Here is a 22,888-nt window from a genome sequence, read left to right on the forward strand (position 1 = left end):
TGACCACGGGGTAGTATTGTGAGCCTTCAAAGGTCGATACAAAAGTTGGTTCCGTAGGTCCGTATGAACCACCTCCAACTTTTCATTTTCCAGGTCTCTCATACCCTTTGAGAACGCCATATTTTGTTGCTTCCCAAAGATACAGTTCTCGCGTACTCTAATATTGACAGACTTTAGACATGACAATCTTTCATTTGACGTGAGCTTCCCTATCCCCTTCTCGCTCATGTGTCCGAGACGAGAATGCCATAAATTTTTGTCATTATTTATGGCCACGGAAGTGATTCCGTCTTGCATGGTTTTCGTCATGTAGAGAGTTCCATCTCTTCTCCTTTAGGGCACCACAATGGATTTTTAGGTTATCTTCCACGACTTAGGTTCAAAAAACTGTTGAGTAACCTGCCTTATCCAATTGTTCAACGGAAATCAAATTTCGTTTCAAACCCAAAACATGGCTCACGTCATTCAATCTCCATTCCCCACCATTCGATGTTCTGATTCGAATAATTCATTTACCTACAATTTTCAATGTCTCACAAGATAGACAACACCAAAATTACTTGTGGTATAGAATTCTATGATTCCCGAATCACTGCATGAGTGGAATGACGCTCCTGAGACCAAGATCCATGACTCAATTGGATTGCTGACGCTCAAAATCAGCACATCAGATATCTCTTCCGCTGTATTTGCCGAACCCTAATCCTTCTCCGACGCCCCGCACTCTCGTTTCAAGTGCCCATTGCAGTTCCAACATACCACATGACTCGCATCTTCATTGTCCTTATTTTTCGGCTTCAACTTTGACCATTCTTGATCTTCACCATTTCCTTTTGTCTCAAATCTAAATTCAGTCGAGACATTCTCACAAAGGGTTAGTCGAACCGCACTCATCGTCTTCTTGTTGATCTTTTTGTATTTGGCTTCATCCATGCCTTCGGATTTCTCCTTCAATACCGCGGTTAGATCTTTACCATACATGTAATCTTCTATTTGCATATTTCAGAAACCGAAGTTCATAATATCGAATACCTTGACAACATGACGATCACCAATCTTGACTTCCCACAAATAAACCCAAGCTCACTTCATATGAGAGCACATATCTGATATCTTCTTCGCTGCGTTTGCCGAAACCCTTATCCTTCCCTGCCTATCTTGCACCACCTATCACAAAGGGACACGCTGTCTGACCTACAGTCGGAACCGACCCAACACCGTTAGGAGACTTTCGACATAAGACACCTCCGCAGGTCACAAGGGATTTCCACAACCACAATCAATATACAATGCCTCCCAGTTCATCTTACAAACAAACCAGGCTCTTATACCTTTTGTTACGAAAATTCTCAGGAAATCAAGATGAAATAACAAAGACTGAATACAAGAATTTGGTAATCCAGTTCGATCATGAATGATCTACGTCTAGGGGCTCAACCAGGAATTTTATTATAAACTACGCAGATACATATTAAAGTGAAAATACATTGATATTTATAGTTAAGCTTATGCCAATAATATCCAAATTATATATCTAAATCATATCACTAGATTTTAGGATATAATCAGACTTTATATCCCAACCTATAGTTTTATAAAGTCTTTGAATTTTTTGAATGTATGTAAATTTATATATATATATATATATTTACTTATGAGATAAATAAGAGTGAAAGACTATAAACTTATACTTAAAAAAACTATATACAAAATAAGGTTTTTTTTTAAAAAAAAAAAATATAATAAATGATTGAACCAATAACGAAACTGAACTGTATTATTGCAATGACAAGACCTATTTCTTGAAATGAAATTTTCTTAACAATCAAGAAAATAAAATTTAAGAAAAAAAAAGTGGGTTAGTGCCTGAGATGACTTTATTTATTAATATGATTATTTTTTTGTTTAAATAAATAAAAGAAAAGATAAAAGAAAGGCTTTGCTAAATTTGCCTAAGGCAGAGGATCAGAACTATTTTTTAAATTTATTCTCAATTTTCTTCTCGGTAAAGTCGTAATTATTGTCATACATTTAACATTTATTTTAAAAAAATATGACTAATTTTATTACATTATTTTATTTTTTTTTACTTTCATTTTTAACTAAATTTCAAAAAATATACCAATAATTTTTTCAATAAAATATTTATTTTTTTAAAATTCTGTCTCGGACCCAAATAGAGTATTTTTAGTGGACCGAAGAAATATATTTTATCTTATAATATAAATTAATTAATATTCCTACATGTTACAGATTCAATTTATTTTGGAATGTTTTTTAAAGATGAACGGACTAGGCCCAAATGAATCCATACTTTTGCAAGACAGCAAATTGGGCCTATGTAACAACTAACATTGAGTTTTATTTATAAATTTATTTATTTTTATTTTTGAAGATTTTAGTTGAGTTCAGATATTTTCAGTTTTTTATATCAAAATAATATCGATGAAATGTTTTATCAGAGGAAAAATTACTTGTATGATCTAAGTCTATGCTATTTCAATGGCCCATGGACTATTTTCTTTCTTGGAAATATAATGTTTAAATAATAAAATATTAAAATAAAAACCATAAAAAAACACATCCTTAACTAATTTAGATCAATACTTAATTATTATTTTCTTGTAAATTAATTGCATGTGAGAAACAGTGTGGATTGTGATAAAGCCATTATTATTTTTCAAAAATAAAATATGAACCACAAAAATAAATATGTTAGTCACGTGGTATTGTCCGAATCAATAATTTTGTCGCAATTAAATAATTTATATATATATATATATATATGTTTCATTTTAAATAATTTTTATAATAGTCATTTGATTTGTCTTCTAAGCTTGCAAACTGTCAATCATATGAAAGCCTCTGCACTAAGCTTGCAAACTAAGTCAACGTAAAACTTGAAAGATTTGGGCAAAAGCAACATACCCTTAGGCTTTGGTTAGATAATGATTTTTGGAGTTTAAAAAATTTGAAAATAGTAAAAAATTAGATTGGTGTGATGTTTTTTTTTAAAAAAAATATTTAATTTGATATTTTTTGAAAAAAAAAATGATATGATATTTTTGAAAATTAAATAGCAATATCCAAAATAACAAAATAATTATTAATGGTTAAAATAAAATAATTAAATTATGGATGGATAAAATGATTACTATAAATAAAATAGACATAATTTTAGCACAAAAAATAATTAAAGTTATATAACTTTAGTAGAAGAAAGAATACTCTTTTACGTCCCATTTAATTTATCCATTATTTCTATATCTATATGTCCTCCATAAATTGTCTCTCTTTTTTTTTCTTTTTTTTTTTAATTAAAATATTTTGTTATTTTAATTTTAATTTATAATTATTTTTATTATATCATAATTATTTTTACTAACAGACTCTTTAATTACTTATTAATTTCATAATATCTAAAATTTCATGCCCAGCTAAATGAGACAAATTAGCTGGAACTAAAAAAGTACTATTTATTTTACAAAATATTATATTAAAATATTACTATATCCGTCCCACATTGGGTGTTTTAGTCATTGTAGACACAAAAATTTAGAATAAATATAATTAGTAGATAATTAAGAATGTATTAGTAAAAATAATTAACTTATAATATAAAATTTTATATATTAAAATTTAAAAAATTAAAATTAAAAAATTTAAAATAAAATTAATATGGGTAATCATTTTTTTTTTTTTTTTTAAAAAGTGACATAAAATGTGGTAAGTGGGACATAAGGAGTATTTAAATTAAAATCAAATTAAACATTCAATTTCAATAAAAACCAAAGTTACTTTAAAATTTTCACATTGTAGTTAAAAGTTCATCTACTGCACTAACTCAACCATCTTTACAAAGCAATAATCAAAAGTTTGTTTATGGATTTTTTTGGGTAAGGTGATTTTTTTTTTTTTTTTTTAAGTAATTTGTTGTAAGTTTTTATTTAAAATTTTGAAAAATAAATAGTAAAATAATAATAATAATAACACAATAATTAACAAACACGGCCCTAAGATTTACTATTTGCTAGGGTGGTTGGTCCATTACGATATGACAGTTGGGCCATGTGTATCAGATCATAATAAAAATTCGAAAATAATTACACATAAATTAATAACTATAAATAATTTATAGTAATTTATAATAGATAAATTATTTAATAATAATTACGTCGAATATGAGTAATGATCTTATAATAAGTGGGTTGACTTTCAACAATTTCATTTAAAAATTATAATTTATTTAAAACCAAATTCGCCTTTATCGATAAGAATTCAACAGAAATTAATATAATTGGCAAAAAGTCGAATACAATAAATGCTCCAGTGGCTACCGACACAGTTCGTACGATTTTAGACTACGCGCTGGAAAAGCCTCCCGACGTTTTAACCGCACGGCACTGTACGAAAATCACTGCACCGAATACGATTTCTCAATCACAACTGTCGAACAACCTTTGTCGCTATTTCTGTAAATAAATTAATAATAATAAAAAAAAGTCCTTGTAGCATATTCTTCACCCACCGCCGGCGCGCTGCCGCCACGTGTCGCCGGCCCCACGATGCTTGCAATTCTATTCTTCGGCGTTTGATCTTTCTTTCGACTTCTCTGTCTTTGTCTATCCCTCTGTGGGAATTGCCGTCGCTCTAAATTATCCGGCGATCCATTCGACTTATTTATTTCAGCTAATTTATTGCTGTGTATTTATTGTTTTCGTTTCATTTTCTTACCTTATTTATATCATCTGAATTGATTGCGCGTTCTGCTGCGGATTTTAATTCATTTATAGCGGTGTGAGCAAACCTGTGATCCTTACCGTTTTGGGGTTTTAAAGCTCTGTTTTCGCTGCAAATTAGGGTTTTTATTTTTTCTGGATCTGGACGAGTATCCGATAATTTGCGCATCGTTTTTGCTGAAATTGAGTTTCGGGGCGTTTCAGTTGCGGAAATTTGTTGATGTGGGATTGCTCGGTCGGCTGATGCGTCGATCATCACTGTTTTGAAGCTGGTGATCGGAAATTGGATATGTCGGGACCATTGGATCGCCTTGCCAGGCCATGTGAGTTGAATTCAGTTTACTTTCTTTGCGCACTTCGATCTGCATTGGTGGTTTTGATGTCGATTTTTCCATAGTCGGTCTGGATGACTTATTCGTGTTTTGGTTTTCCATGTCCGATGTGTGATTAAAAGATCTTTTGCTACCTTGAAAATCTAAAATTGGATGACCTTTTTGGGCTGTCTCGGTGTGAATAGGTTTATTATCTTGTATATCTAATTCTATAGCTACGTAAGTGAGATCTCGGTGAAAATTTCGTATTTTCCAGTTCTTGTCCGAAAGAGTTCTGAGGAGGTGGCGTTATGACTGGCATTGTCTTGTGTGATCTTGTAATGAGTAATGCATATATGTATGTATTTCATAAGGTAATTCCATTGTTTCTTTGTGGTAATGAGGTATATCTTGGTTTGAACATTGTGATGAGGGTAACTCACGTTTTGGGTTCGTGATTCTGTAATTATAAGTTTCCTGTCAAGGCAATTGATAGTTCTTGTATTAACTTGGCTGTTGTGATAATGATGCTGATGAACTTGTCTGGGAATTATAGAATTTGTTATGAATTAATATATAGGACAGTCTTTTTCCTACCAAATTGAACAGAGCTTCAGATCACCTTGCAAGATTTCTTCATGATAAGATGTTTGAAGGGAAATTCATCAAATCAATATGTGTATGAGTATTAAACCGTTTAGTTGACTTAAAAATCAGGAATGTAGAGAGACTTATTCCTTTGTATTGGCGCTGTGTTTTTATCTTTTTTATTCTTCTCATGATTGCCAATCATTTTGGTGTCACAGGCTTTGAGGGTGCATGTGGTAGTGATGAGAGAAGAGAAAGGAAGTCTGACTTTGAGAATTCGGAGGATGAAAGAAGGACAAGAATAGGTACTTTGAAGAAGAAAGCACTCAATGCATCTTCGAAGTTCAAGCATTCTCTCAAGAAGAAGAGCAATAGAAGGAAAGGCGAGGGTAGAGTCAGTGCGGTTTCAATTGAAGACATCCGAGATGCTGAGGAACTGCAAGCTGTTGAATCATTTCGACAAGCCCTGATATTGGATGAGTTGCTTCCGGAGAAATTTGATGATTATCACATGATGTTGAGGTCAATAACCAGTATTCTTTTTCTGTTGCTAATTTTTGTTAAGTGAATCTTAAAAAGTCAGTGTGAAATTTCTATAAGTGAATGTGCTAAAAATAGAGAACTTTGTGTTTGAATTACCAACTTCATAGATTCATTTTGAAACCCTAGTCTCGGAAAGAAAACTTGGGAGAACACTATACCTTATGAACAAAGTGATTAAATTTCTACTTAATAGGTACTGTAATTGCTCATCTACTGGCCTGTTGTACAGTCGCCGTTGATACCTCCTAGTGACTTAAGATAGATGTAAAGACTTTTGATGGTACTTATGGATATTTAAACAGAGATGAATGTTGAACATTTTTTTTATGGAAAATTTATGTGCTCACCAATGTGGGTCCCCCTTTCCAAAGCACTACCAATCACAGTGTTATTTTGTATCCAGGATTTAAGGCGTATTCTACAAACTTTCTTATCTCATTCAATAAGTCAGCTGTATGATTTTCGATAAAATCTTAATGCAGGTTTCTGAAAGCAAGGAAATTTGATATAGAGAAGTCGAAGACCATGTGGGCTGATATGATTCAGTGGAGAAAAGACTTTGGTACTGACACTATTGGTGAGGTACTAATACCTTTCTCTGCACTTGGCCTCGGATGTAAATTTTGTGAACTTTTTATATGTAAAAGTTCTCCATTTACTGTATCTTCCCTTGCAGGATTTTGAATTCCAAGAGTTGAATGAGGTATTGAAGTACTACCCCCATGGCTATCATGGAGTTGATAAAGAGGGAAGGCCAGTCTACATTGAGAGGCTAGGGAAAGTCGAACCAAACAAACTCATGCAAGTGACAACTATTGATCGCTATGTGAAATACCATGTGAAAGAGTTCGAGAAAAGCTTTGCCATTAAGTTTCCAGCTTGTACTATTTCTGCAAAACGTCATATTGATTCAAGCACAACAATTTTGGATGTCCATGGCGTGGTATGAAGTATACTCAATCTTGTTTTTTTTTCTAGTTTGCATCATTTGTGTTTCAGTTGTCCTTGGAACATTTGATCAGCTATTGCTGTTTCCCTTTCTTCTTTCCTGATTCTCAGGGTTTGAAAAACTTTACCAAGACTGCACGAGACCTTATTACGCGACTCCAGAAGATTGACGGTGACAACTACCCCGAAGTAACTACTGGATCCTTAATTCCACAATTTATTGTCCTACAATGCTTGTTAGTTGTTCATTTCTTTGTCCCTTACGTGCAGACTCTTCATCAAATGTTTATCATCAATGCTGGTCCAGGCTTTCGACTGCTGTGGAATACTGTGAAGAATTTTATTGATCCCAGGACTGCCACTAAGATTCATGTATGTTTGTTTATAATCATTTTGATGCTTTTATCATTGTGGATCGACAGATTGCCCATAACATACTCTTTCGTATCTTCTAAAATCTTGAACAGGTTCTTGGAAATAAATACCAGAACAAGTTGCTTGAAATTATAGATGCCAGGTGAACAGGGTACTTTCACATTTGTGCCTCTGCTTGTAGTGTTATTATCGACCTAACATTTTACGTGGACTTGTTCAGTCAATTACCCGAATTCTTGGGAGGAACATGCACATGTGCTGATCAAGGGGGTTGCCTTCGCTCAGATAAAGGACCATGGAAGAATCCTGACATTCTCAAGGTCCCTATGCACCCGCAATATCTAATTCACGACCATATATATATATATATATTGTAATTGTTTTGATTTTGAGATACTTGTCTGATTGCATGGATGCAGATGGTGCTTAACGGTGAAGCACGCCGTGCCAGGCAGGTTGTTAAAATTATCAACAGTGATGGGAAGGTTGTGTATGCAAAGCCTCATTGCCAAATGGTATGGATGGTGTATTTGTCTTCCTCTTTATCATCATTGTCTAACTATTTTCTTTATCTGAGACGTATGTTTCTCTTTTTCACCAGCACTTAAAAGGAAGCGATACATCTACAGCAGAGTCTGGATCTGAAGCAGAAGATATTGCTTCGCCAAAAACCACTAGGACTTATTCCCACCTTCGCCTGACACCTGTGCGCGAGGAGGTAAAGATGGTTAAGCCTGAAGCTTTTTAGGTTCTATAATATTTTCATCTGGCGTACACGATTTAACTTTCTGGGGACATTATATCTTTCCCTTTTCCGATGGTTATATATTTTTCCTTCGTATGATATGATTTATTATCGAAGATATACAATGATTTGGCATCGAATTGAAGTTTAACTACCTGATTTCCAAAACATATGCTGGCAATCTATGTTTCAAACAATTCTCTTACTATTACATGTCTATTTTTCCTCACCGATTCAAGTAAAACTATAATCTGTTAGGCTAAGGCTATTGGAGCAGCTGGTTATGCGGGGCACTTCTCGGGATACGATGAGTATGTGCCTATGGTTGACAAGGCTGTTGTTTCTGGATGGAAGAAGCAAACTTCCCCTTTGAATCTCGATGTCTCCAAAGGTTTACTGCAATTAGTTTCGAAACATTATATTGGTTTATTTGTTCCGTCTTCTACTCACTCTATCAAAATAATAACTGTTTTGTTTTTATTGCCACAGCTGTTTTTCCGCCACTCAATTCTCCAAAGGCTGCAGAAGGATTTTGTGCTAGACTGTTGGCTGCTTTTATGGCCTTCTTCATGACAGTTTACTTGTTTATTTCTAAATTATCCGGCCAGGGGACCAAGAAACTTCCAGATTCATCGTCTCAGCACGACCAAGTTACCCATGAATTCTCTTTTGACAAAGTCCACAAAGAAGAGTTCAGACCTCCATCCCCCACACCATCTTTTACAGAAGCAGAAGTGCTGTCTTCGGTCCTGAAGAGGATGGGCGAGCTCGAAGAGAAGATCAATATTCTTCAAGCAAAGCCATCAGAGATGCCCTATGAGAAAGAAGAACTTCTGAATGCTGCTGTTTACCGCGTCGATGCCCTAGAAGCAGAGCTGATTGCTACCAAAAAGGTCTTTCTCTATCTTTCCATCTTTTCCATGTTCTTGCAGCAATCGTTTACAATGTAAATGTGAAGTAACAGTTAAAGCAATTTTCACGCGAGCAGGCTTTGTACGAGGCTTTGATGAAACAAGAGGAACTGCTTGCTTACATTGACAGCCAAGAGAATGCGAAATTCCGGGTAAGTTCGTTATCTCCGATCCTCCCCTACATCAATTGATACAGCTCGATTAAAATCACAAGTGACATTTAGTTTCTTGTCCAGAAGAAGAAATTTTGCTGGTGAATTTGTCGTGCTTGGAGCATTGTTGATCTTCTTCTACCCCTTGCATATGAGGTTTACTGCTTCTGCTTCTTCTTCTTCATGTTGATGTAAATTTCGCGGTTGATTGATGGTTCGATATTGTGTGAAACTACAATGAATATATATATGTCCTTTAAAAGATATGTTATTGTTTCTTGAAGTGTTGTTTCCCTTTGACTGATGTTTTCTTATCCAGGAATGGTATGATCTTATGTTTTGGATGGAAGGGTTTAAAAAAATATGTTAGTAATATATATGATATAATTGACTTGTGTTGTCTATGGCCTATGGGTCTCCTAACACATTTCGATTTAAACATATAAAAAAAATTAGCTATGCTTTGGATTTTATTTTTTCTACAGAACAATGTCTAACCTGCACGGGACCTAATTCAAGATACCTCTATTTTTTCACATCTTGAATTAAATTTTATGAGACCATATTAATAAGTTTGGGAAATAGGATATATAAATAATACTCCTGTATTTACATGCTTTGTATTACAGAGTTTGATTTAAGCCTAATCTTGATATAGATATATATATTTGGAAATATTGAAATAAAATGAGGAGAAATAAGGAAATTAGGAACAAAGGATGGAAAGTATATAAACAAAACGGTTACTTAAGCTAGAAACTGTTCTTCTTCTTCCTCCTTCAAAAACCTCTGCTGCCGTTCGATAAACGCCTCCACCGTTCGCCGGAATTCTTCGCTGCTCATCTCGTTCGCTGATTTTTTCTCACACTTGTCACTTGCGCTCCGCCTCAAGCTGCCGTGGCGCTCTTCGACCTTTATGAGATGCTCGGATTGGACTCTGCGGATGATCTTCGTTCCATTATTGCAACAAGCACTAGATCTGTAACGATCAATTGATTTTTTCTCTACTTTGTTGATCGAAACTTGCGGATTATAATTCCGGCATTCCTCAACGTACTCGTCGTAGAAATCGGAGGTTTTTGAGGAGAACTGCCCCGATATCAGAATCAGAGCGACTACGATCGCGTTTCCGATTACAAAGACGGATTTAGGACTAATTAGTGTTACAGAAACCCCCCTGAAGTACTCACTCGACAGCTTGAGAGAAAAACTGAATTGCGTGGAAAACCTGGAGACGACGATCAGGAAAACGAACACCTCCACAAATCGAAGCAAAGTCGTGATTCTCTGAATCCTACGGTACCTCGAAATCGCGTTTGCTTTCTCAGCTCCGATGTCATGAACTTTGATCGTTTCCATTTCTTCGTGTTTTACTGTTTCCTTTGCAATATTATCAGTAGAAATCATCAGAATACGGAACCCTAAGTTTGAGCACACAGCATGGGTAGGTTGTGATCATCATATTGTGTGGGGAAAACAAATGGATTGAAATCTACAGACTACAGAGTAGTTCCTAGAAAGCAGAGCATGGAGGTCCTGCGTATATATAGAGTGGAGAGGTATGATTAACCAATTTCTACCATAGCTTTTTCGCTTTAGATAATTATGGCTTTATTTCTTAAACAATTCAGTTGAGTGGGCTTGATATATGATGCTTGGCTATATAGCGCAGTGGGAAACACTGCACATATTCTCTTCTTGAAGTGGGAATCTACAGCTGGTGATGCTGCAGCACATTTCATCTTAGCCTAATTCATTCTGTAAGTTGTTCAGTTTTACTTGTAGGGTTATTTTTAGTAGCCAAATACGATTTACTGCACAAAATATCTTATTTTTAATTTATTGCGTGAAATTATTTTTTATTAAACTAAAATATACATAAAATATTGTTTATAATTAGATGTGTGTTGTACATAATTTATGTGTTAATTTATATGTCGTGTTTGTATTATATGAATATAAATAATGTATTGTCGTACCTTTATGTGTTGTGTTTATATTGTATGAATATAAATTATGTATTGTGGTACGACTGTTTACTAGCTATATGTATGTTATTAATTTATGTTATTATATTAATATAAATGATATGTTGGAAATGATATTACTGTGTAATATAAAAAAGTTTAGCTCAGTAAAGTATGTTATTATTATAATAAAATTACAAATGAATATTGTATTACAATTTATTCTTATTTCTATGCTTTATAATTAAAAATAAAAAATTTGCTTATGTTGGTGGAATGTTCAATCTTATTGATTTTTTTTATTTTTTTTCTGGTGTTTATTTAGTTGGAGTAAATATTCACCATAACTAGTAAATGTAATGATTGAAAAAAGTTTTGATTATGTGAAATGAGATGGATATATGGTAAATCCAAAATAAACCAGAGATAGCTTAAAGGAATGCCACGAGGCAATTAAATATGATTCCTACGTGGCAACATTAAAAAAGTACTCCTAACATTGAAATTATTTTCAACAAATGGACCCTCAAAAAGCGTCTGAAGTTTTCTTTTCAGCTTTGTGAAATTTCATTGGATAAATGAGTGGTTAGTGGTATTCCATGTCAAGTGAGGTCTTTGTCTAAAATACAATATGTGACTTTTGACTTTCAAAATGTAATGACTAAGTATTCATTTTTATTAGATTCGTTTGGTAATAAAAATATAGTTTAGTTTAATTTAATTTAATTACTGTCTTGTGTAAGTCTGATTCAATGAAGAATATAATAGCACAAAAAATATTCTAACTATTTCACTAAACACTGATAGAGTAAGATACGTGTTTTTAGAGCCAGATTTTATTCGAGTACCAAGTGGATTAGATGTTGTATTCTTTAGATTCTAATGCTTATCTATAATTTAAAGTGTCATTCATAATTTGTTTATGCTTATATAATTGAGAATTCCTTCCTTACAATGCCATGCTTTTCCAATTATTTATCAATTTTATGTGACACAGACTTTTATAAGTTAAAATAAGTAAAGTGAGTACTGGGCCTATGTTTTTACAATAATTAGGCCTCTTTAACTGCAAGTGGGCCTATCTATTATTTATATTATTAATTTATTATTATCCCACAATGGAGCCTTATGTGGGAGACAGATAACTTTCTTTCTAAAGGCACTTTTATAGTTCTATTCACCCAACTCTAGTCTATAGACTATATATATATATAACTACACCAAATTATTACATGTGTAATTTAATTACAATTAATAGAAAAGAAAAGAACCAAACCTCAGATTCGTATTTTGTTATAATATTTGCTCCAATTATCTGGATTTAAAAACATATATTATTTATTTAAAAAGGGGGTCTTTCTTTATTGTCGAGCACCGTATGCATGTTATTATATTCCCCAAAACAAAAGATGTTGATTCCAAATCCAAACTTAAATGCAAAATAATCACACTTGATGGATCCTAAAGTATCTTTTCTATGCTTCTAAAAAGAGCATTAAAGAACAGATAAGGATGCACGCATATAGCTTAACTCTGGTTGGTTTATTTAACTGATTTCCTGCACTATATACTCCTCCTGTGTTTTAAACATTATGGGCTTTTTCTATCATTGATTCTCCATGTTTTTTTCAGAATATTAACATCTGTTTCCATTTATTATTGGGCATGGTGGCGTTGTATGATTTGTAAAAGATGCACAAGTTATGTGGATTGTGAAATTTTTGAGTGGGATTCCACTTTTGTTTATGTGCTCTTTTCCTTTCCATTTCATATCAGTATTTATTTATTTATTTATTATTATTATTATTATTATTATTATTGTTAATGTTACTTCATTTTGGGCTGAAAAAAGAGCGTAAAGGCCTATTAAGGTTGTGGGGTGTTATAGTGGGCCGGCTGTAGTTTAGCCCAAGAGAAGTTCCGCAATACGACGTCGTGTGAGAGAACGGGCCCAAGGGGCAGATCACTAGGGTTTTGCAATCTCTCCGACCTGAAACGACGATTGCACGTCAGGTTGTCGCCGCCGTTCTGAATCTCTGCATATTTAAAATCTCATCAATGTTAAGTTACTGCGCTCGTGATTCTGATTTTGTTTTTCTGTATTTGGCAGGCGTCAAAGAAAGATAAGGTTCCTGCACCATCATCCAAGCCGGGGAAATCCGGAGGCGACAAGATAATGCGACCTCTGACAAGATGCTGTCGGAGGTACCTATATACAAGCTCATCAATGCTTCCGTTGTTTCCGATCGTCTCCGGGTAAGTCAATTTTGAATTCTAACCGAGTTTTGTTTAGCTATATTTCAGATTCATTCAAATTTGTTTTCAGATTTTTCTTCCTTTTGCTTGCTTCAGTGCAGAATATATATGGTTCGTTTTGATATGTTGTGCTTCTGTAATTTGTTTTTGCGGTTGCTTTGAATTCCATTAACTTCTTTAACAACTGGAGGAGAATTTGTTCGAGCACTATTTTTAGCCATTGAGTTAAATAGTTATGAACGAATACCTGACTTCCCGATCATTGAATGAAAGTGTGAATTTAATAATAATTTTATTTGAATTTGTTTTTGTGTTCATATCAGTGGATCACTTGCTGGAAAAACCATGTGATTATTCTTCTCACTTTGATCCGTAGCCTACTTTCATAATCTTTTATATGCTAGCCTAGCTGAACACTTGGCTATAAATTTAGTTAACAAGAAGAGATTGATTATATTTAGTCAATGCGTTTCTTTAATATATTAGGTATATGAACCAGCTTTTGCTATTCCATTCCAGGCCTTGTAAATACCAAATTGCAAATATATTAGGTATATGAACCAGCTTTTGCTATTCCATTCCAGGCCTTGTAAATACCAAATTGCAAATGCCTTCCAATAGCTGGCACAAATTGCTGCAATGATCTTTCATTCTTTAACTGTTCTGGGTTCACTATGGATGTAGTCTAAAGGCCTATAGCTTGTGCAAAGAAAATCTTGCCAAGATTTAAATTTTAATAATAGTCCCATCAAAAACCAATCAAGAATTATGGCACAGCTAATTGCAGGTAATAATCCTGCACTTCAACATGATCTTGAAATAAAAAAATATGTGTATAGATTTGAGGAGGAGAAGCTGAAGCTCCATTGAATCGAACATATTAGAACCAGACAGACACACAGAAGAACATGATAATAATAATAAAGTAGTTTCTTCCAAGTAAGGAAAAATGATTTAACCTAATCTATTCTGATTTAGTAGATTTGGAGAGAGCCTTCTTCCTCTGCCCTAACATATAGCCATAGAGATGAGGACTCCCAGGGACGTATGTGAGTAGAACAAGCAGTGCATTGTAGTAATAGTCGAAGGCGAAGTTCCACTTATTAGGCATTCTGATGCTGTATTTGCCGGATTCCTTCATATAGGGCAGGGCATTGTAAATGAGGCCTACCTCACTGGAGATTCCGGTAGGGTAGAGAATTAGGAAGGTGCTGTACCTGAGCCAGAGGAGCCATGGCGGCGTGAATCCGAAGGCCTCCTTGAATCCGAAGAAGGAGTATCGGATGATTTCGGTGACGGACCAGCTAATGACGAGCGATGCGACGAGCGGATGCGTCTGGATCTCGGGGAAGCTGTGGAGGATTCCCCAGGTGAGGTAGATTCGGGAACTGACCTGGGGAAGAGTTGCTCCTACGGGAGATCTGACGAGTCCGACGAGGCTGTGGAGGATCTCGATTAGGGCGGCGGATTGCGCGAGGATGAGCGGCTTGTGGACGGCGGCGTAGACGGAATTGGCGCCGGAGTGGTGGAGCGCTTTGAGAGTGAGGAAGAGTACCTGGAGCCACCCGAAGAAGACGGTCCAGTTGTAGAGAGTAAGGTAGGGCCTCCGGAGAGAAGAGAGCGTTCCTCCGCCGGCCATGAATGGAATGAATTGGAAGACGCCGACGAAGAAGAAGCAGGTATTTATATTTAATTTAATTTGATTTAATTTAATAGAGAGGGTAGGGTAGAGTAGTGAGGGAGTTTAATGAATCTAGTTAGGCGTGGGCGCGTCAACTACTTATATGGGATGGGCCACCCATCCCAACGCCCAATCTTTTAATGAGAAAACTGAATACGGAATCAGGAAAAATAAAATTAAAATATTATAAAATTTTAATAATAAAAAAAAATGATGAGATAAATGAAAAATAATAAATTATTTATTATTTATTAAAAAAGTAATAAAATTTTGGATGAATAAATGACTTATTATAAATGAACTAGCTATAAAATTACTAAAAATTAAATAAATAATACTTATAACATAACTTGAGGAAAAGAATAGGATTTCTTCCGTCCCAGAACTATAGTCTTAATTGGATTGGGTATGAGGTTTGAGGAATACCGACATTATATTGGTAGTTGGTAAAAAGTATAGATAAAAGATATTTTTGCCCTTGTGAGTGTATTAATGTAAAAAATAGTGGCAATTGTGTAATAAAAATGAAAAAGTAGGGGTAATTTTACGGTGATATGGTTATTTATGAAAAACAGATTTGTTTTGGGACGGACAAAAATGGTAATCAAGACTATTGTATTGGGACGAAGGGAGTGATACTTACTATTTTTGTTTATTTTGCTCAAAATATCTATTTTTTATTATAAAAAAATAATTATATATTGATATTATAATATTTTTTTTAATTTTTATATAAATTATAAATATATTGTTATATTCCCTCCGTCCCTGTATAAGGTTGTTGTTTACTTTTTGCACATAGATTTTTGAATATTAGTATTATAATAGGTTGCAGTGAAAAAGACGAAAATGCTCCTATTAGCATTGTTTAATATAAAAGTAACGACATTTGTGTAATATAGTGTAAGTTCGAAGGGTATTTATTATGTTATGTAAGTAGTACAATTATTAAAATTAGAAAATGGTAATCTTGTTTTAAGACGGACGAAAATGAAAAATGACAACATGAGACGAAGGAAGTATATAAAATACAAAAATTTAAAATATTATGATCATACTACACACTTTTAAATTTTTTGTAATACTTTCCTATTGTGTTCATTTTTTTTGAAAAATAATTATATATTTTTTAGTTTTTTAATTTATATATATTTAATTAAATTAATTAGTCATTTTAATTTTAATTTAAAATTATTTTTATTATATAATAATTATTTTCACTAATATATTTTTAATTATTTACTAATATTTTTCAAAATTAGATTAGGAAATATATTACAAGAATAAAATAAAATAGGGAATAATATTAATATTAATATTAATATTAACGTTATTTAGGTGATCTGACTAACTAACAGGTGGGGTGGGGTGGGCTCTGCTCTGTTGGATTGGGCTTTAGTTTAGTGAAAATGAATGAGAAGAGTGGTAGTAATTAATTAGTGAATTTTTTTACTCATTTTTCCATTTACATTTATTTTTCTTATTTCTGTTTTTTAAAGTAAAAATATACTAATTTTTTCTGTCATAATTTTTTTTTTCAAATATTTTATCTATTTTTTTAGAATTTTGTGTAAAGTCAAATAGACGTAGTTTTAAGTACGGATGTAGGATTAAGACATGGTTGATGTAGGGGCAGGGTTAGAAACTTGCGATTGATTGATTGTTAGTGTTTGGAAATATCTGGAGGGGGTGGGGTGGGGTGGGGTAGTGGGGAGAAAGAGTGAACGTTGAAGTCGTTTTCGTAGGAGGAGGTAAGATCAGATCAGATCAGATGAACACATGGGATGGGATGGGGCTGCTCTCCCACCCCTTATGTTGGCCTAATTTAGCCTCTCTGTTTTTGTTTCTTCTATTCCCAGCTTCTTTTTTTCTTTTTCTTTTTTTTTTTCCCTTCCCATATTAAATAACTATATGACACGTTTACTTTATTTTCTTATTTCATATTCAATTTTGAAAACTTTAAGGTGAATGAATGTTAACTCATTTCAAGTTCTAAATGAAATAATAATAAGAATAATGTAAAAAAAAAAAAAGAACAATCTTAAGTTATTTTCATCTATCCTAGTGTTATATGTATGTATATATATATATATATATATATATTTTGATAACATAAAACCCCCATTCGTTACTTGATGAGTGCATTGTTTTAATAAATTTTCGATCGAATTTAATAGCTTGCGAAGAAGGTCCAACAAGGCAAGTAATAACACTGAGTGTAAGTGTATAATCTCTCAGTTCATTGAACTATTGATGTTTTTAATATAAAATAAATTTCTAATATTATATAAAATAAATAAATAAATAATTGTTTGATACTATATATTTGAAAAAAAATAAATATATGAATAGTAAAAATATGTGGTAAAATTTACAAAAGAACACAATCTTTACTTACATGTAAGAGTCGCAATCCAGATTTCTTCGTTAAGATTGTTTTTTAATATCGATTGACTTGAGGTCATTCGACTGACTTAATTATCGATTAATTTTAATTTTTTTATTTTTGTCGATATATTTATCAAGTTGAAAAGAATATTATGTTAATATTTATGGTAGTAGAATTTAGGCGGTGTAAATAATAATAGTGTTGGAAGTTAGTTGGTGGGCGAGGTTTGATTTGGAACGTCCATTTGAAATGAACCAAATTCAATTAATTAGGGACGAGGATGCAATAATTATGGCATGCAACCAATCACACCCCATCCTCCCAATTCTATTTTATGATATCCTACTAACATTTATTTATTTATTTATTTATTTTTTAATGCGAAAATCTGTCGCTACCGTTCACGGAATAAACTTTCGGCCGAACCTGATATCCTACGAACTACATAAAAACACTCAAATTCTATAAAAAAATAAACTGTATAATTATTTTAAAAACTGAAAAAAAACAAATTATACAGGATGAATCGAAATAAAAAAAAAATAGATAAATTATATGATAGGCGAAAGAAAGTATTATATTGATTGATTCTCATATAAAATGCGCGGAATTTGGGATATTAGTACATTTTTTTTAAGATAAATAAACAAAAATATATATTTGCATTTAAAAAAAAAATTAATTAAACAATGAATAGTATGTCCACGTCATGTCATGCAGATACAAATAAATAAATTTATAAAAATAAAATAAAATAAAATGTTTTCACTATATATTAAAAAAAGGGTTAATACCGAGAAGAAAAGGACACGTGTCGTTTGGCAGATAGGAGGTAGAAACGTGGACGATGGCAGGCAAGCTCCTCTCCTATGGTATTTCCCCATTTATGGCCACATGCATACATCATTATACATACATACATTTACCATTCCAGTCCGAGAGAGAAGAGAGAGAGAGAGAGAGAGAGAGAATTTTCAGTTAATTGTTAGGAGTAGTTCCGTGGCTTTGGTGATTTCTTTCTCATCTATAAATAAGATATTAAATTAATGCTTCATTTGACACAATCAAACTAAACTAAACTTATACACTGCGCTGCCCATGCATTAGCTATTTATTTAGCTGCCTCGATCCCTCTTCATCAATCCATCCATCTCCAATTCTTTCATTTCCTCCTCGTCCTCGGTTTCCCCGATTGGAGGTCGAGATCCGTCCACTCTCAGATCTCTCCCTTGTCCGCGTCCGAGGTACCATTGATTGATTGATTGTATTTTATTTTCCGACATTATTGTTTCTATATCGTTTCAGTTTCGTGCCTTTTTTATTTGTTTCTGTGAATCAATCAGTTTTGTAGATCAATGTCTGTTCTGAGTTTTATGCGCACACCTTCCTTCGCATTGCGTGCTTTCGTTTTGGATTAGGTTGTGTTGTGGTACTGTTGTCTGGACTCTGTGTTCTTAAAATCTTAATTAAACGTGTGTGTGATGTGATGATTCATCGCTTGTCTTAAACTACTGTTAGTGATGTCTTTTTTTTTTTTTTTTTTTTTTCTTCCTGTGGATCAGTGCGTGAACTGCGTACACGATGTATTCGTCCTGCGCAACATTGAAGCCCTTGACGCATTTATCAAATACCAGCAAAGAAGGTTTCCGACACGGCGAGAGTGGCTTTTGGGGAGAGGATATTCGAGGAAGTCTGAACAACAACACTGCTTGGGCTAGTCGAATCGGAAGGAGTTTGAGCGTCGAGAAAAATTGTCGGAACATCAAACCTGGGGTCGCTTACTCTGTCATAACCAAACACAGAAAGAAATCAGTGGTCAGAACATACATATATATATATATGTCATAGAAATTTGTTGATTCTCTGGACAATAATTATCTCTGTTTTTGTTCGTCTTTTGAGTTTTGTTGTTTGGATTTAATCAATTTTCAGAAACCACAACCACCGGTAGTAGAGAGGCAAAGAGCTGATCCCAAAAATGTGGCTGCAATCATCCTCGGAGGCGGCGCCGGCGCGCAGCTTTTCCCTCTTACAAGCAAAACTGCCACTCCAGCTGTAAGAAATCACACACGTTTGCACATTTCACATTGTTAATTTGGTCTACTGCTGATTACATTGCAGAGGAGGATAGTAAATTAGTAATATCTAGTTGTTCCATGAATGACATCCTTAAGTTCTTACAAATGCTTTGTGATTTGATCAAAATTTTCAGTAAATTGGTAGATTCCTGATGCTACATATGTTACTTACTCCCCTTGATGTTGTTTCATCCTTTCCACCTCGTGCCTGTTTTGGTTGCCCTGAAAATTTGTTGTCCTTAATTGATATGCTCAGGTTCCCATCGGAGGTTGCTATAAACTTGTCGACATTCCTTTGAGTAACTGCATCAACAGCGGCATCAGCAAGATTTTTGTTCTCACGCAATTTAATTCCGCCTCTCTGAACCGTCACATCTCTCGGACATACACCGGAAACGGCGTCAGCTTCGGGGATCGCTCCGTTGAGGTTCTCGCCGCCACGCAGACTGCCGGAGAATCTGGAAAGCAATGGTTTCAGGGGACAGCGGATGCAGTCAGACAGTTTTTGTGGCTGTTTGAGGCAAGTCCTTAAAATTCAGACATATCTGTGTAATGATGCCTCGTTCTTACAAGTTCTGAAAGTTCTTGCAGGACGTAAGGATGAAGCATATCGACAACATACTGATTCTGTCCGGAGATCATCTTTATAGGATGGATTACATGGACTTCATTCAGGTACATTGGCTGATCGCTAATTGGATAACGATGATAATGGACATTGATCATTAACCATTTGTTGAAATATATGATGTAACAGAATCACATTGATCGTAATGCTGAGCTGACTCTCTCGTGCGCGCCAACGATCGACAGGTTTGTGCGATTTGCGGGTCTTCTTGTGATTAGTTTGATCTCGACCGTTGATCTATAAACCTTTGGTTAATCTCAGCCGTGCATCGGAGTTTGGACTGGTGAAGATCGACAGCCGTGGTCGGATCACCCAATTTTGTGAAAAACCTCAAGGCGATGATAAGACAGCCATGGTTAGCTCGAACATAATCCAAATATGTCCGATAGTTTCTTGTCTCAAATTTTCATCGTCTAATCCTGTCTGAAATTTGGTTATTTTATTGCAGCAAGTCGACACCTCGATCATAGGCTTGTCTCGAGAGGAAGCTCAGGAATCTCCGTACATTGCTTCTATGGGAGTTTATGCATTTAAGACAGACGTGCTATTGAAGCTTCTGAAATGGAGTCACCCGTTGTCTAATGACTTCGGGTCTGAAATCATACCTGCGGCAATAAAGGAACACAATGTTCAGGTAACGGGCGGAGGGAGTAAAGAATCGACTAATTTTCTTTCTTGCATTTGCTTTTATGCGTTTAAGACAAGAATTTGTGTTGTAGGCATACTTATTCAGGGACTACTGGGAAGATATCGGGTCGATAAAATCATTCTACAATGCAAATTTAGCCCTTTTGAACGAGGTTTGATGTTCTATCCCATAATGTTCATGTTTTCGAATTTCAGTTCAAATGTTGTTTTTTTATTATATTAATGTATATCTTGTGTCGACTTTATACCTTTATGTGTTGCCAGTATATATTCTATGTCTGTGTTGAGACAATTGATGTCTTGTTTGCAGTTTCCCAAGTTCGAATTCTACGATCCGAGGACACCTTTCTACACATCTCCTCGATTCTTACCGCCTACAAAAATCGACAGCTGCAAGGTCGGCCGTGCTCATGCTCATCGCCCGTCCAAGGTTGTGTTCTTCTTACATGTCTCGATGTTGTTTTTCAGATTAAGGAGGCAATAATCTCACACGGGTGTTTCCTGCGAGAATGCACGGTCGAACACTCCATAGTCGGCGAACGCGCTCGTCTGGACAGTGGCGTCCAGCTCAAGGATACTTTGATGCTCGGCGCCGATTATTACCAAACCGACTCGGAGATAGCTGCCCTCATGTCCGAGGGAAAAGTCCCTCTTGGAATCGGAAGAGACACTACAATCGAGTGAGTCGTTAATTAACTCCATAATATATAAATAAATAAATAAACAATATGTATTCTTCAAAACTTAAGCTTTTACGTAAAACGGTCATTTAATATGAATGAACTACAAAAGTCGCCTTATTTAATTTCTGACTAACTCGATCGATGTCTAACAGGAACTGTATCATCGACAAGAATGTGCGGATCGGAAAGAACGTGATCATCTCTAACAAAGACGTAAGTCTTCGGATAACTTCTCATTACCTTATCCTTAACTAAAATCGAAACCATTGATCAAACAAACAAACCCGACCAATGCAGAACGTCGAGGAAGCCGACAGACCAGAGGAAGGCTTCTACATACGTGCCGGGATCGTCATCGTGGTCGAGAAGGCGACCATAAAAGACGGAACAGTCATATAGACTCCATTAATGTTGACAACATAAGGGAGAAATTCCTGAAGATTGGCAGAGTTTAAGGTTGTCCGGGTGAAATGATCAGCAGCTGAGCTGAGGAACAGAAGATAGACATGAATGAATGGATGAATGCTTTGCTAGCTCTATATAATTTATAGCTTGCCTCTGTGTATATATAATTTATATATATACATATAAATTTTGGCAAGCCTTGGAACTTAATAATGATCACCCTACACTACACTGCTGCAGTTTTTACATGTGATTTTGTATCCAGACAACATATATACTTTAATTAATCAAGCTTGCCGTGCAATAATTTTCAATAATTGTTGTTTGTATTAACCTCAGAAAAGTTCGTTTTGTACTCATTCTAAAGTAAGTTTAAACCTATTATTTTAACCGTCTCACGTAATTTTTCCATATTTTTTATTTTTGTCCGTCCCAGTCTTTTTTTTTGGAAATATGATTATCCACTTTAATCACATTTTAAATTTTATAATTTTTTTAAATTTTAATTAAATTATTTATTTATCTTAATAATAATTTATAATTATTTTTACTAATACACCTCGTAATTACCTACTAATTATATATCTATGAGTATTATTATTGTTATTGTTATTATTATATATATATATTTATGTAAAGTATACCTTCTCTATGTCTTTGTTATATCAATTATTATATCTTTTTATGTAAGAATATGGTTAAAAAGATTTATAACATACCTAAAATATGATTACGCTGATAACAAACTCGAAGAGAAATATAACTGTCTTTAGAAAACGAGCATCAATATCGGCATAAACATCACTATGTTTAGTGCACGGTAATCACGGTCGTGTTGGCT

The 22,888-nt window shown here is 34.2% G+C and overlaps 4 protein-coding genes across 7 annotated transcripts; 2 read left to right on the plus strand and 2 right to left on the minus strand.

Annotated features, from left to right (window-relative positions):
- Positions 1-4,462: 4,462 nt before the first annotated feature.
- LOC127262658 (phosphatidylinositol/phosphatidylcholine transfer protein SFH6-like) lies at positions 4,463-9,612 on the plus strand. The gene is made up of 14 exons (XM_051291453.1): positions 4,463-5,062; positions 5,857-6,160; positions 6,664-6,763; positions 6,858-7,124; positions 7,241-7,318; positions 7,400-7,501; positions 7,597-7,646; positions 7,725-7,824; positions 7,924-8,019; positions 8,106-8,222; positions 8,508-8,640; positions 8,739-9,142; positions 9,238-9,312; positions 9,397-9,612. Exons 1-14 carry the CDS (start codon positions 5,029-5,031, stop codon positions 9,415-9,417), a joined length of 1,881 nt encoding a protein of 626 aa, XP_051147410.1. The 5' UTR covers positions 4,463-5,028; the 3' UTR covers positions 9,418-9,612.
- Positions 9,525-10,856, minus strand: LOC127262662 (uncharacterized). The gene has a single exon (XM_051291459.1). The coding sequence runs from the start codon at positions 10,717-10,719 to the stop codon at positions 10,060-10,062; it is 660 nt and encodes a 219-aa protein (XP_051147416.1). The 5' UTR covers positions 10,720-10,856; the 3' UTR covers positions 9,525-10,059.
- Positions 10,738-22,376, plus strand: LOC127262659 (glucose-1-phosphate adenylyltransferase large subunit 1-like). 4 transcript variants are annotated; one of them, XM_051291456.1, is made up of 16 exons: positions 10,738-10,871; positions 10,985-11,072; positions 13,132-13,292; positions 13,390-13,535; positions 19,168-19,420; positions 19,538-19,660; positions 19,940-20,203; positions 20,275-20,358; positions 20,441-20,496; positions 20,573-20,666; positions 20,760-20,945; positions 21,031-21,111; positions 21,270-21,356; positions 21,428-21,639; positions 21,795-21,855; positions 21,940-22,376. In XM_051291456.1, exons 5-16 carry the CDS (start codon positions 19,187-19,189, stop codon positions 22,039-22,041), a joined length of 1,584 nt encoding a protein of 527 aa, XP_051147413.1. In that variant the 5' UTR covers positions 10,738-10,871; positions 10,985-11,072; positions 13,132-13,292; positions 13,390-13,535; positions 19,168-19,186; the 3' UTR covers positions 22,042-22,376. The 4 variants fall into 4 exon arrangements, with proteins under 4 accessions (XP_051147413.1, XP_051147411.1, XP_051147412.1 ...); XM_051291455.1 differs by lacking the exons at positions 10,738-10,871; positions 10,985-11,072; positions 13,132-13,292; positions 13,390-13,535 and adding exons at positions 15,126-15,214; positions 18,713-18,849; XM_051291454.1 differs by lacking the exons at positions 10,738-10,871; positions 10,985-11,072; positions 13,132-13,292; positions 13,390-13,535 and adding an exon at positions 15,081-15,214.
- LOC127262661 (very-long-chain (3R)-3-hydroxyacyl-CoA dehydratase PASTICCINO 2A) lies at positions 14,350-15,174 on the minus strand. Its single transcript, XM_051291458.1, has one exon. The coding sequence runs from the start codon at positions 15,172-15,174 to the stop codon at positions 14,500-14,502; it is 675 nt and encodes a 224-aa protein (XP_051147415.1). The 3' UTR covers positions 14,350-14,499.
- Positions 22,377-22,888: the final 512 nt, after the last annotated feature.

Source organism: Andrographis paniculata, unplaced genomic scaffold, assembly GCF_009805555.1.
Source record: "Andrographis paniculata isolate CXL003 unplaced genomic scaffold, ASM980555v1 Contig65END, whole genome shotgun sequence".
NCBI lineage: Eukaryota > Viridiplantae > Streptophyta > Magnoliopsida > Lamiales > Acanthaceae > Andrographis > Andrographis paniculata.

Excerpts from the sequence above, each read along its gene's own strand:
- LOC127262659 (XM_051291456.1), top strand. The coding sequence starts at position 19,187 with ATGTATTCGTCCTGCGCAACATTGAAGCCCTTGACGCATTTATCAAAT. Across the intron at positions 20,667-20,759 it reads GCGATGATAAGACAGCCATG|CAAGTCGACACCTCGATCAT; the intron begins GTTAGCTCGAAC and ends ATTTTATTGCAG. Across the intron at positions 21,357-21,427 it reads CAAAAATCGACAGCTGCAAG|ATTAAGGAGGCAATAATCTC; the intron begins GTCGGCCGTGCT and ends GTTGTTTTTCAG.
- LOC127262658 (XM_051291453.1), top strand. The coding sequence starts at position 5,029 with ATGTCGGGACCATTGGATCGCCTTGCCAGGCCAT. Across the intron at positions 6,764-6,857 it reads GTACTGACACTATTGGTGAG|GATTTTGAATTCCAAGAGTT; the intron begins GTACTAATACCT and ends CTTCCCTTGCAG. Across the intron at positions 7,825-7,923 it reads AGAATCCTGACATTCTCAAG|ATGGTGCTTAACGGTGAAGC; the intron begins GTCCCTATGCAC and ends GCATGGATGCAG.
- LOC127262662 (XM_051291459.1), bottom strand. The coding sequence starts at position 10,719 with ATGATTTCTACTGATAATATTGCAAAGGAAACAGTAAAACACGAAGAA.
- LOC127262661 (XM_051291458.1), bottom strand. The coding sequence starts at position 15,174 with ATGGCCGGCGGAGGAACGCTCTCTTCTCTCCGGAGGCCCTACCTTACT.